This window comes from Podarcis bocagei (assembly GCF_964188305.1).
Source record: "Podarcis bocagei genome assembly, chromosome: 4".
Classification (NCBI taxonomy): Eukaryota; Metazoa; Chordata; class Lepidosauria; order Squamata; family Lacertidae; genus Podarcis; species Podarcis bocagei.
In genome coordinates, this window is record NC_138128.1 from 74,744,620 (window position 1) to 74,758,227 (window position 13,608).

Consider the following 13,608-nt stretch of genomic DNA (forward strand, 5'->3'; position numbering starts at 1 on the left):
TGACTGCTGGGCAAGTTTCTTAGTCCTTAAACAGGAGCCTTCAGCCAGAGGAGTAGCCTTTTAAGATTTCTAGGAAATTAAATAGTGCCTACTTCTCTATGGATGTTACTAAAATAATACTCTCTTGTTCACTCATCAAAAAATGTGATTGCCAAGGAGAGGAGTATAAAGACTAACATACTTTAAGGGTGAGATTTGTGACATGCATACATCAACTGGGTTTTTATATAGCAGTTGTGCATTAGGTCATTCCTGAACTCGTGGCCTTCATGCCCAGCACAGTCTTGGGACATTCTGGTAAGGGAAGTCTTCACTGACAAGAGGATTGTATCAGATTAATTAAAAGAAGTTACCCTATGCTTTCATTTCAAATCTCAACAAATGTACTAGTACCAGTTTGATGGTGGTTTTATTTTACATCAATAAGAGAACCTACAGCATAACTGCTTTAATGAACCAAGTATCTTAAATGAACAGTTTTGGAATATGGAACATACCTTTAGGAGCAGCTAGTATAAAAAGTATCAACATCAGTGGTTTGAATATAAAAAATTTATTTAAAGTCAGCGTATGCAACAAATAAAACCTACAGAACACAGATTTCCCCATCACAATCTGTTGCTTACCAAATAATGGGAAAACACATTCCTTCAGTCATTATAAAGTTTTCAATACAAAAGAAATTAAGTTTTGTAAGAAAGTCTAGTAGACCAGGTACTGTTTCCTTCCAATATGTTTCACAGACACAATGCCACTCTTCAATACATTCCACGCCATCCACCGCCTCCCATGTTGCCTTGTCCATAGTATCCACCGCTATTTCCACTGCCACGACCTAGAAAGTAACAATAGTTACCCCACATTTGTTTAAAATGAAATACACACGAACTTCATCATTAGCATGCAACTCTTTCTCTATATGGTTTCTGTGCATGCAAACGATACAGCATTCTTGTTCCCATGTTAACAAATACTTTAGAAGACAATGAACCTTTGCATTATAAAAAGAAACCGTTTGCCTACCTACTTAAGACTTACCATAGCCACCCAAGCCATCAGGAGTACCATATCCTCCGCTGTAACTGCTGCCCATTCCCATTCTTCCAACAGAACCATAACCAACTTGATCTAGAAAAAATGTTCACTGTTGTTAGAATATCCAGAGGCTAGATATCTTTTAAGTTTTAATTAAAAATGTAAAATCAAGCATACCCATTCCATCTCTGCCGTAACCTCCCATTCCAGAACCACCTCCAGCAGTTGAATTAAGAAACAGCTCAATGTATCGATGTTCTTTAAAACAAATAAACAAACATAAGAAATAAACACCCATAACTGAAAAGGTAATTAATGTGGATTCATAATTATGTACATGCAGCAAGGGAGTAATTTACAAAGTGCTTTCTGCCTGGCACACTGAATAGACTATAGCACCTTTCCATACAAATGGATACTCAAGAAAGGGTTGAAAGGTCAGCAGATGTGGCTTCATGAACAACTTGTTCAATACTTGCAAGTATAGACTCCTTTAAAAACTCTGATGTAATCAAATCTTTTAAACAACATTCTTAAGACGTGTAAAGCTCAGGCATGCTAATCCTAAAAGAAGTGATACTGGATTGTCTATGTTAGCATTTCATGTAACATGAAAGATTGCTTCCTTTCTTGGCTTTTTTGAAAAATCAGCTGTTAAATGGAAATTAAAACTAAACTAAAATATGCAAGCAGCTTGGATATTCAATGAACTACAAAGGCAGCAATCCTGAGCTTTCAACAGCTCCAATGGTTGCTATAACTTACGCATATGATTTTTATCTTTCAACATGGCAGTCACTGCATCTTCGTGTGTTACAAATTCTACATCAGCTTCTCCTGTTGCTCTTCCATCTGCTCCAATGTCAATGTGAACTCTTATAGGTGTCAATGGTGAGAAAAACTAAAAGTGAGCAATAGTAAGTTACCACTTGCAGGAACTTTCTCATATTGAAACAACAGTTATCTTAAGCATATAATGACCATTTCACGTGCTTTATCCGGGATGTCACACTCCTGCCTGCATTTATACTAACGATGCAAACCTTCAGTTTTTACTCATTTGTTTTTAGCAACTATCATTAAAAAATAATTTGCCATCTTTTCTAATCTACATAGTCACTGCAGTTGATATTGTTTAACAGTTAACAGTCAGAAACACTTGCTGATTTACTGTGAGTCATCAAGTGATCTATTAGTACACCCTGACCACATTCGGCTTAGCTGTTATTTTTCTCCCCATTTGAAGATTTCAGATCATTTACAGCTGCAGCTGCTATAATTTATATTAAACCCAAGGTTTTTTAAAATTAAAATACCCTGATTGCATCTCAATTGCTATAAATTATTTTGAAAAAAATAGCCATTAGAGCATTACAGTAATTTCATCATATCTTCAGGAACTACTTTCAAGTTGAGCCCATCTGTTACTGCTGCAACAGTGAACTACTTTGATTGTTAAAGAGTCAGACCAGATTCTTAAACTTTTAAGATCTTTGTTTCAACCAGGAAAATTTGTTTACAATGCTTACATTGGCAATATCGTTTTCTGTTGCTCGAAATGGCAGTCCTCTCATGTGAACAAAGTGACCACCATGAAAGCCTGAGCTGGCATCTCCTGCTCCACCATAGCCGTGGCCTCCCATTCCTAAAACGCAAAAGATTCAATAAATGTATGATTTAATAAAGATGTGCACATGCATTCCCAATATGTGTTTACTCCCCCTTGAAATTGTACTTGGTTATACACTAGAAATATCCTACTCTGGTTTAACTTTCACTAGGACTTTTTTGGTTCCTTCCATGCCAAATAATTACACACACACACCCCCCATTCTGACATGTAAAACAGTAGGTTTCCAACCACAGTGGTACCTCGGTTTTGAATGCCTCCATAGTCAAAACATTTTGGAACTCGAATACTGAAAACCCAGAAATAAATGCCTCGGTTTTCGAATGCGCCTCAGAAGTTGAGCAGGAAACGTGGCTTCCGTATTGAGGCCTCTGCTTTCAGTTTTTGAACGTTTCGGAACTCGAACAGACTTCCGGAACAGATTACGTTCAAAAACCGAGGTACCGCTGTACTCACATGCTGGGACTGACAATTTTAAAGCAGTGCACAGTATGTCTCCAACTTCAAAATAACCTGAGGAATTCAAAACAACCCCTCAGCTCTAAAAAATACCCTACTTAATAAAAAGTGGTTCTTTTTTCTTTGCCTTGGGAGCCAGTGAGACAGCCTGATGGTTGAGGAACAATACTATAAAACTTTTAAATCTTACCTCTACCATCTCTCATTCTGTCATCATAGCCATCATTTCCATAGCCATAATTGTTATAGCCACCATACTCATCAAAGCCACCATATCCTGTGAGATTTAAGAAGTGGACATACCATGAAATGGTCTTTTTAAAATTCAGCTGTTATCACTGTGCATATAATCAGTACCTCTTGACATCAAATATATAAGCAAGCTTCTATTTATAAAGTTGTCAGGCTCAAAGACATGCAAACCAAGTTTCATCCACATTTAAAATCTCATTTCAGATGCCTCTCCATACCTTTTCAATCTTTAGTCACACGGCTGGTAAAAAAACTGATAGGTATCCAGATTTCAGACTTGGTATGTATTATAATTACTGTCATTTCTGTATTTCTTGACAAAACGTCAGGAACGTGAAAATGACAAGAGCCTGTGGTCATTAGATACACATACCACCGTCATATCCACCACCTCCTCGACGCATTCTGTCATACATACTTCCACGCCCAGCTCCATAATAACCCCCTCTTCCTCCCATTGGTCTATCATAGGGTCCAGGTCGCTGTCCCATCATTCTTCGTGGTGGGTCATAGAATCCTCGGATTTCACTCTTACTACTTTTGAAGATCTCAATATATCTGAGTAAAAAAAGATTTTCAATGTACAAAAGTAAGAATACACATATGTGATGTCTGGTAAAAAAATACAGTAACAAGTTGCACAAATGCTCTGAATTCTATATCTAGATACACTTTCAATAAAAGTGTACGCTTTTTTTTCAAGCGTCACTTAAATTTTAGGAAATGTAAATGCAAAAGCAAGCATTTTAAGTTATATATTTTACTGTCTAAGAATTCTAACTGCATTTTAAATACAACAAATTTCTGAATCACACTCCCCCCCTGCCCCAGTAATAAATTCTTTGAAAAATCTCTGGCTATCATAGAACACCCTCCACAAAAATTGAAATATCCTAATTTTAGCAATCTACATAGTATTACCATTTCCCCCTCCCACCAAATCTACTATACTTCCCATGTTACTTAGGGTGATTGTAAGGTTGTTGTTTTTAAATAGCCAGTTACTTTATGCTCCCCAACCCCCCAAAAGCAAAACTGACCCCCAACCCCCCGAATAACACCATCCCAAACTCTCCATCCCCACCTGTGCCCTATTCTTTCCTTGTGTTTCCCCAGAGCTTTTTCTGCTATCTCCTTTGAAGCAAACTGCACGAAGGCCTCCCCTGTGCTTCTCCCCTGGTAGTCCAGCGGCAATGTTATCCCATTTGGCACGATTTCCAACCCTTTAACCCAAGGACAAATAACCCCATCAAGGGGAAGAGTGTTAAAGTCTGAAACATTCCCATCTGTAGAAAATACTTAAAGCAAATCTACACAAATGCAAGAACATAGCTTAGCTTCCCCCTCCCCTACCTAACCCAAATACACACGCTAAAGATCTTTCATTAAACTTTATGGGTTTAGACATTCTATTACTGTCTCTTTGTTCAGACTACACAGCAACAGCTACATCACAAAGGCCCTCCTATACTGCATGATGTAATAACTACATACTCCAAATTCTGATTCATAGCAAGGTATCTAAATGGGTAAATTTTATATCCTACACTGCCAATGCAATCTCTTGATTAGTAGTATTTTAACACAGAATACCAAAAATTAGCAATCTAAATGTTAAACTGATTCCCCCCTCCCCCCCTGAAATAGTCAATATAAATTAAACTATTTCAAATATCAATCTTGCAGACATAGAAACACTGAAAGTCACTTGACATTAACACTAGAGCTACCTTGAAAGAACTGAACGATCTCCTCCTTGCTGCAGCCAAATGGCAGACCACGCAATCGTACTGTTCCATCACTAGATGAATCATTTGGACCATTATGTTTCCCAGCCCAGTCCATTTTGCTGTTTAAAATCAAACACCATAAAAAACATAAACAGCAAATTTAGCATTTGAGAATCATGATTCACCCCCACCCCTTCCTAAGCAGGACTGTATTCATTAGCAGTATCTTGAAACATGCTCAGACATTGATTGAAGCATAATGCTGTGATAAGTTACAACTGCCGTTGTCTAGAACTCATTCAGTACAACTAGCATGACCTGCTCATGCAGCCTGCCACATATCTACTCTCAATACCTCAGGTTCTCAAAAGAGATGCACTATCTATGAAGACAAATTCTACTGCTTGGAAAAGTGCAAATGACTCCCCAACACCTCTCACATTAGCTCAGCCATGCACTGGCCCAATCAGTACATATAACCAATCATTGCAATCGATGCTATTCTTTAATTCATAGTGCTGCAGGCTGGTTAAGCCATTGAACTATTTTCTAAAATGCATATGGACTACTACATGCACACTTCTCTCCACTGTTAGCACACAAGCCACTTCCACATCTCCCTCAAATGCTAGCTAGAAGAGCCAAGGCAATATTCCTGTAGAGATTCCCAGAATCAGGAGTTCTGACAACTAAGAGAGGCAGTGAATGGGAAGCAGGAATGGCATGGGGGTTAATGAGCACAGGATAAAATTCAGTAAACTGGGAAAGTGGAGCAGGGTGGTGGTACACAAGATAGAATGACAGCAAAGTAGAGAGAGGCAAGCCAAAGGTTTATTTTTAACAGGACTTTAAAGCTGCCATGCATACTTTTTCAATGTGAAATGGTAAGGTATATTTTAATAAATAAAATTAATTTAAAAATGGAGTAATAGTAAATAGGGCAGGAATTAGGAACTACATGCATTTATGTTTTGGGAAATTCTGAAAGGACACTACTATAGTGGGACTCATTCATGATGCAACTTGGAGATGCATACTATGAAAACCTTAAATGTAATATAAATTCTCCAAAAATGATGTAGTTCAACTCACTAAGAAGCTGTAATGATTATAAAATAATTTAATTTTATATTAGTTGCCAGTTGATGGGCAAGAACCATTTAATTTAGGTTGAAACTCACTCTACTACTATAGGAAGGCACATCTTCCCCAGTTTAGTCAAGTCCTGCCTAAGAACAGATAGGACTCTGATGCAAGGCTGGAGTCCTACAGAAGCCAATGTAAGAAGTTTTCTTCCATTCCTCCCCACTACCTAAAAAAAAAAGACTACAGGCACTGAGAGGAAGAAAAATTCCTAACAAAGAACCGAATTCCCCATTGTACACATCTGAGGAAAAAACTTTTCAAAAAGAGGGAAAGGGGCATTATTGGGTCTGCTCGCTCTCGCACACAGAAGGTCTCAGACGACATGCAAGAAATTCCTTCTTTTAAGCACAGGGAGGCTAAATAGCACACTGCAAGTGCCATCTCAGAACCTCATGCTTTCATGGGGAACATGGTCTTAGCTAAGGATATATCCCAACAGGCAGCACAGCAAAAGATTCAGCAAAGGTAAGACAGTGAAAAAGCAGACAAAGTCACAACTGCCATTACTGAAGCCAAAGCTGTTCCAGCAACAATACAATTTCTACAATCTATTCCCCTCAAAACTGGGCAAGTTCTGCAGCTAGCAAGCCTTTTGCTCCTGTGCACCTCAAATCCAGCCCCAACCTCTGCTCTGTTTCTGCAGCATCTGAGAAAGTCAATCATTGAGGAAGAGAATGTTGCAATCAGGTACTGGCAGGAGCACCTATTTAAATTGGATGTTCCTCCTCAGTCCTCTAGTAAAAGCTTCTAAAAATCTTCAGCAGCAGGAACAAGAAGAAAAGTCTGAAACTAAAAATCCCATGTGCTCCCCATAGCAAGAGAGGAAATCATGCCCATTTCTAACCCAAGCCTTTTTGACCAATCAGTGAGCAAGAAATGGAGCAACCCTAGGGAGGGATAATTTACCAGCCCTGCTAGAGCAGACGCCAGAGAAGAGTTTGCCCCATGGAAGTCCCATGAGGTGTCCCTCTCAGCCATCCCAGTTACAACATTCTCTAATGCATCAATGGGCTGGCAGTTACGTTCATATCTCCCCACCCCATGATAACCAAACCCTTCATTAAGGAATTTACTGCAGAGGCCTTCTTAGACTCTCTGCAATTATTTTTCATGTCTATGACTTACTATGTCTCCTTTTCTGTCTACATTAGGAGACTATGGATCTGAAACTGAAGTCTGACATAGCCACATGGAAGGTGAAAAACTATTTAGAGACCCATTTGAACACATTCTTTTGCAACCCAAGCAGGAAATGCCTCCCAAGTGGTAAATTAACATTACACTTATCCTTCCATTTGTTCCCAGTATCCAGACCAAGAGAGGTCCAGGGGCAGGGATAGCCTTAGAGACAAAGCTGTCAGTTTCACATCAGGAAGCCTCAAGTGATTCAACAAATACTGGAAGCCTCCTAACCACAGCCAAATGGGTCTTTAGCTTAACCCTAAATGTCTTCCTCTCTCCATACCCATCAGAGCATAACATACGAGCCTTGACAGTATTCTACATGAAGTCTGGCCAGAAATTATGCAATAACCCTGCAGTGGTTTCTGCTAAATTTCCATAACCAAGCAGTCAGGGAGTGACCTGTACTGGTCATTTAGGCGTTTCTCTTTTCTGGTGGACAAATCACTTTTAATCTACAGGGGCCAACTGATAATGAAACCACAGCAGATCTGCATAAAATAGGCTAGCCTCACACAGCCAGATGAAGCAAGAAGATAGCACAGATATGTTCTACAAAGCACAAACTAGTGGGAACCTTGCTTTAAAAAAAATTCTTCTTGAAGTACAAGGTCACTATGAAAGTGGAGTGGTTCTTTGGGAAACACCTATCCAACAGATTATGGACACACAGAGTCAATCAGTTCTGAACCTCTTCACACCTCAACTGACCCACAATATCAACAGATTATTCACCAGCTCCTCTGCACAGCAGCAGCAGTGGCCAAGAAGACGGCTATACATATCCTGCCCTCCATTTCTCTTATTTCCTAGACTCTCTCCTTGCACTGTTTTCTGATTTCCAAAGGCTGAATCAATCAAAAAATGCAGCAAGGAGAGGACAGAGCTAAAAGCTCCATATAGCCAGAGCACATAGATCTCCAGATCTCCACTAACAGATAGATACAACTCCATGGTTCCCCATAAATCTATTTCAGGGCTCAGTATTCTATTACAAACCATGGTTCAGTTTGCATGGAGAAAAAAATGAGCAGAATATCCCCCAACTTAACTATTCTAACAAGATTGTTCTAATATGGCAGCTAAATATACCCTTTACAGATTTTTATGGGACCTTTATTTGAACCCATGACCAAGTACCCCTTCAATGAGATTTTGCTCAGGACTGTATTCCTAGTGGTAGTGCCTTCAGTCTTCACATGTTTCAGCAATAGCACCAGTTAACAGTTTTTTTTGCATCTTTCATTAGAGCAAGGTGAGCCCTAGATTTTTTAATTGCTCACAATGGGGCATATTATACAGACGGAGGAATCCTTGGGGGTGGGATTAGGTGTAAGTACTCAAATTCACTTCAGCCAATTGGCTGATACTGTATTATAAAAGTAAATGCAGCAAAAGGAATAAAACCTCAGTCCCAGTTTGGTAAAGGTGCTGAAAAACATTCTGAAACAACAGAAGACTCCTGACTTGGATACACTACTCTTGGACAGTTGAAAATAACATGCTCTTTCGCACCAGCTCAAAGAAATAAGTTATCACTATTACATTTTATTTTTTTATGTTGGGAAAGCACTTTACTGTTTCCAAATCCTAGGGGTTGGAGTCATATATTATTTGCTTACAGTGTTTCTTACCCAGCTTTTCAACAAGTGATCTGCAAAGTGCCTATCAGTTATAAAAACCAACAGAAGTATAATAGCTTAAATATTTCTAAAAATAAACACAGAGGAGCAGAAGAAAAGAACTGGTACTCCTAGGTTACAAACCCTTTCTTTCCCGCAATCCTCTGTTGTCCTGTTCTGTTTAGGACTCACAATGCTAATACGCTTAAGTACTTAGTGAGGTGAACTGGAATTTTTCCCTTTTAAATAGAAAAGGTTTCCACTAGTATATTTTTCTGTTGAAAGTTTTCCACTTTGAAAAATGCATTGTTTCACAAAACAATTAGTGACATAATGAATGAACAAAACACAAGTCCATTTGAAATGCATATAAAAAGAGTCAATTCTAAAATCAAAACAGTGGTTAACTTTTTCCAGCTGCAACTCCTAGGAAGCACATATTTTTCTTCAAGCAATCTACAATTAGTAAGTTAACTGTTTTCAATGTATTTGTTTCCCCGGCCTAAATAAAATCTAAATAATATTGAATTGTCATGTCTTAAAATATTTAGAAGTATTCCAATAAAAATAATTTTCAAGTAAAGCTTATGAGCCTACTCAAAAATATGTCTCAGTGACAGGACTGCAGTCTTAACCACAGTAAGGTTGCAATCCTATATGTACTACTTAATGGAGCTACACTGAACTCAATGTGGGATGCAATCCACTGGGAGCAGTCAAGTACAACATTCCTTGTTTTGCTAGAGTGGACATGCAAGGGAATGTTTGGTCCAGCCAGTTGAAGCTTCCTGGCCTGGAGCATCCTTCCTTGCATGTGACTAGTACGTGGGCATGACCTCTGCAGACCTGATAAAAAGCCAAGTCATGCTGCTACCTTCCTCTTTTCGACATTCCTGTTCGTCCTGCCTGCTTCCTGCATCACCTGGACTGGACTGCTGGCTGCCACAGCAGTTCCCCAGGTTATCTCCCATATGGGGTAAACTTGTCTGTACATGTTTGTAACTTTAAGCCTAAAGCCTGCCTTCAGGGATCACACTGTGTTCTGCCTGATCATGAGTAAAACTACTTTTTGTTACTTACGAATAAGACTGTGGTGTCTTTATTCTTTTATGAAGGATTCAAAAGGGGTCTTACCAGGAATATTAGAACATATCTCAATCTGGACAAGCCAGACTGAATTGCTTATTATCTTAAGAAACTCACATGAGTTTGCAACCAGCTTTCTGCTGTGTGAGACAGGGAATGCACTCTGCTAAGTGAAGACTTTGCTAAGTGAAGAAACTTTCTAGCGCAAGTTAGGAAGGATATTAATAAACGATATATCTCCCCTGCCACCCTCAACATTCCCACACTCAGTGGGACTCACTTCTCAGTAAACATTTTTATGATTACACTATATGCAATTTATTGCATGTTTTTCTGTACTAAAATATTTCAGTTCAGATAATTTTGCCACCTCAAAGCAGTTTGCAGGTATTCACACATTTAAAATTAACATCACATTAAAAATAAACTAACAGTGTTCTCAGTGTTATGAGTACTGGTCCTTATGTAGCCAGAATAGCACTACCCAAGGGAGGTATTAGTATCCTCAGAAAAACCCTGAGGTTTGTAAAAGTACAAAACCACTACCACCACCTCAGGGAAGATAAACTGTGTAGAGAATGCTGACCAATTGCTGGGAAGGGAAAATTTGGGGGTGGAAGAGAGTGGCTGGAACACTCTGCACTGCAACATTTTGTTGCAAGTTCCAATTATCCAATTCAATTTTTTATGAAAATCCCACTCTGTACTTAACAATGTTTGCTTTATTCCTTCTCTTCCTGGTGCATGGCTTACCTTTTCAGAAAAAGGTATAACTCTAGTTCACCAAATTCTATATTGTGCCCATCAACCTTTGCCCCCAGACTATTATTCATTTGCGTTTTACATCTACTGATCTCTTCAGTGTAATCCTTTGTATGTTTATTTAGATGTAAATCCCACTGTTTTAAATGGAATTTACTCCTATGCAAACATATGGTTGTTGTCATGCTTGCTGTCTAAGCTGTCAGAACATCAGTCTTGTAGTCTGGAAGTGATTATACCTCTTCTGGAAAAGAAGGGTGCATCTTTCCTATGCTTCCTGCTTGAAAAAGATGAAAGATGAGCTTTATCTTTAACAACCACAACCATCCAGTATGAAACTCCAGGTGTTTTTCCCCTCAAAAAGTTCTCTTGCAGGCTAATCCTAAAAATCCACCTAAGCTGCTACAGTGTAATACTGTCAAAAACAGCACCACTATAACCTGTAGCCTCCACTATGTGCTTTAAAATAACCTGCAGTGCACAGAATTGTGCAGATTTCCTTTTATCCTAGGGACAGAACAGTGATTGAATCATCCAGAGACTTTAGAATTTGGCTACAATAAGCCAGAGAGTCCATATTGCAATATGGTAAACAGGAGCAAAATGGAGATACTAGTAAACAACACTAGTAAGCATTTCCCTCTTTTAGTACCTACCGGCATTAGTCTGCTTTTCATTTTTAATTCTAGGATTCTGAACTACACAGAAATTTGACCAGATTTACAGAACAAGATAATTGATATATTGCCATATGATCCCGCACAATAGTATGTAAGGTAATCTCTCATGGAACAACATTTGCATGCTAGTGTATGAAAGTTTTTAAAGCTGAGAAAGTTCTTCAGACATCAAAAAGTAAGACTTTCTACGTGAAGACCTCTGCATAGTCTTAACAGTAGTTAAGCCAAATATTATTTATCAAAGTAATGCGATTAAATTAGAGAAAACTAACAGTATGATCCTGTGCATGTTTACTCATAAGTCTCACTGTGTTCTATGGAACTTACAAACTGTGCATCCAACTACAGCCTAGGTTATCTAGTGGCGCATTTGGAAATCTTCCCACTGTAAAAAAATCCCACTGCATGAAAGATATGTATCATTTGGGAAAACAGGTATTACTTTTTTTAATTGCCCTGGAACCATCTTTTATAGATATATTAATATTCACTATAGGTAACCAAACTAAGTGAGAGAAGCTATGTTTCCCAAAACTGTAACAGAACCTATGTAGGCATGAACACAAAGACATGATTTCTTGACATAAATGACTTTAGTACTGTCATTTTTGAACATGTTCAAAATCTGTCCATGTAAGCAGCTATGTATCTCAAGTGTCTTGTACAGCGATTACATTACCTACTCTATCCTTTACCTTATTTCTGTTTTCAAAAGTAGATTAGCTGTAGAAATGACCTAGGTCAAATGGCTCATGTACAATCAACCAAAGTGTATTTTGGCTGGTACACAGAAATATGCTGCATTAGACAAAACGAAGAACTGCCACCCCTGCACTTATTATGAATCTTAAATCACAATGGCTTTCAGTACGGTATTGCCACTAACTGTGATGGTTGCAACGTTGCACCGATATAGCCTTAGTTTTACTAGCGCTTTCTGGTTTAATCTGAGTGATGAATGAAATTTACCCTCTTACCCAAGCTTAAATGCTACTACATGCGTTTTCTCGGATGTAATTCCCAAGGACTACAATGGGGATCTTTCCCAAACAGCTGAGCAGTCAATCTCTTTACATCTCGTCATTAGTGAGCATGGCGAGGCGGGAGAGCCGGCACAGGAAACTCCCCCCAACTATCAACAGCGCTACAACACTACGCTCAAATCCTTGCCCGACACGCACAGACCCATCGCGCAAGCGCAAACTACCTTGGGCAGAGGGGGCGTGGCAGATCAAAGAATGCCCGCTCTCAGAAAGGGGGGGGGAGGGGAAGAGTGAATCTCCGCCGGTTAAAACAGCCAAAGGAAGGCGTCGCCGTGCCTCTTTTTGTCAGGCCCGGGATGCCGTTGATCTGTCGTCCCTACCCTCGCTCCCTTGGCTGCACTAGTGCTGTTAGCTGCCAAGTCGCCGTTTGCGGCGAGCCGTTGGGCCACGAGCGCCAGCTCCAGGCTGAAGGGCACCTCGGCCTCCGGCAGGCGAACCAGTCGCCTCCCTGGCGCGCCGCCTCCGCTCTTCCCCCCCTCCTCCCCCGCCAAATCACCGCCACATTCAAAATGGCGGACGGAGAGAATAGAACCCTCGCGCTCTCTCGCGCGCGGAAGCCACCGCTTAACCCTTCCCTTCCCTCCCCCGTTTATCCCGCCACCTGACCCAAGGCTGAATTTCTCAGGGAACCGAGAAGGCGGGTCCGCCCACCTCGGCTCGTACTTTCCCGGCGCATCGGCGACGGAGTTGCCCGACCTCTCTCCCCCGCCACCCCACTCACCGGCAACACCTCACCCACTTCCCCAGGCGGTCGGCGCTAACAGCAGGGCTGAGACTCCCCCACAAAAGAACAAGGAAGCGCGCCTAACGGGCGGCTGACTAGCAGGCTACGCAGCTGAGGCAGACAGGATGGCGTCGCGGGCGGACGTATCGCGAGGAGACGCGGCGCCGGGGACGAGAATTTCGCTCGCGTCGCCTAGGTGCAGAGCGTGACGCATGCGCCGCGGAGGAGAATGGGGCGACAGCCGTTTAGATCGAGGG

General features: G+C 40.4%; 1 protein-coding gene across 8 annotated transcripts; it reads right to left on the reverse strand.

Annotated features, from left to right (window-relative positions):
* Positions 1–537: 537 nt before the first annotated feature.
* HNRNPH3 (heterogeneous nuclear ribonucleoprotein H3) lies at positions 538–13,552 on the reverse strand. 8 transcript variants are annotated; one of them, XM_081189791.1, is made up of 10 exons: positions 13,349–13,490; positions 5,107–5,225; positions 4,461–4,599; positions 3,750–3,934; positions 3,315–3,401; positions 2,565–2,680; positions 1,801–1,936; positions 1,213–1,293; positions 1,039–1,128; positions 538–835 (listed from the first exon to the last, which is right to left on the reverse strand). In XM_081189791.1, the coding sequence occupies exons 2-10, from the start codon at positions 5,219–5,221 to the stop codon at positions 759–761; spliced, it is 1,026 nt and encodes a 341-aa protein (XP_081045917.1). In that variant the 5' UTR covers positions 5,222–5,225; positions 13,349–13,490; the 3' UTR covers positions 538–758. The 8 variants fall into 8 exon arrangements, with proteins under 8 accessions (XP_081045917.1, XP_081045918.1, XP_081045921.1 ...); XM_081189792.1 differs by having other exon boundaries at positions 3,795–3,934; positions 13,349–13,487; XM_081189795.1 differs by lacking the exons at positions 4,461–4,599; positions 5,107–5,225 and having other exon boundaries at positions 13,448–13,552.
* Positions 13,553–13,608: the final 56 nt, after the last annotated feature.

Bases quoted from the DNA above. Each gene is read 5' to 3' on its own strand.
- HNRNPH3 (XM_081189791.1), bottom strand. From the start codon at position 5,221: ATGGACTGGGCTGGGAAACATAATGGTCCAAATGATTCATCTAGTGAT. The intron at 4,600-5,106 runs GTAGCTCTAGTG...CTTGGGTTAAAG, and splicing joins GATCGTTCAGTTCTTTCAAG to GGTTGGAAATCGTGCCAAAT. The intron at 3,935-4,460 runs GTGGGGATGGAG...TTTTTTACTCAG, and splicing joins AAGGAAAGAATAGGGCACAG to ATATATTGAGATCTTCAAAA.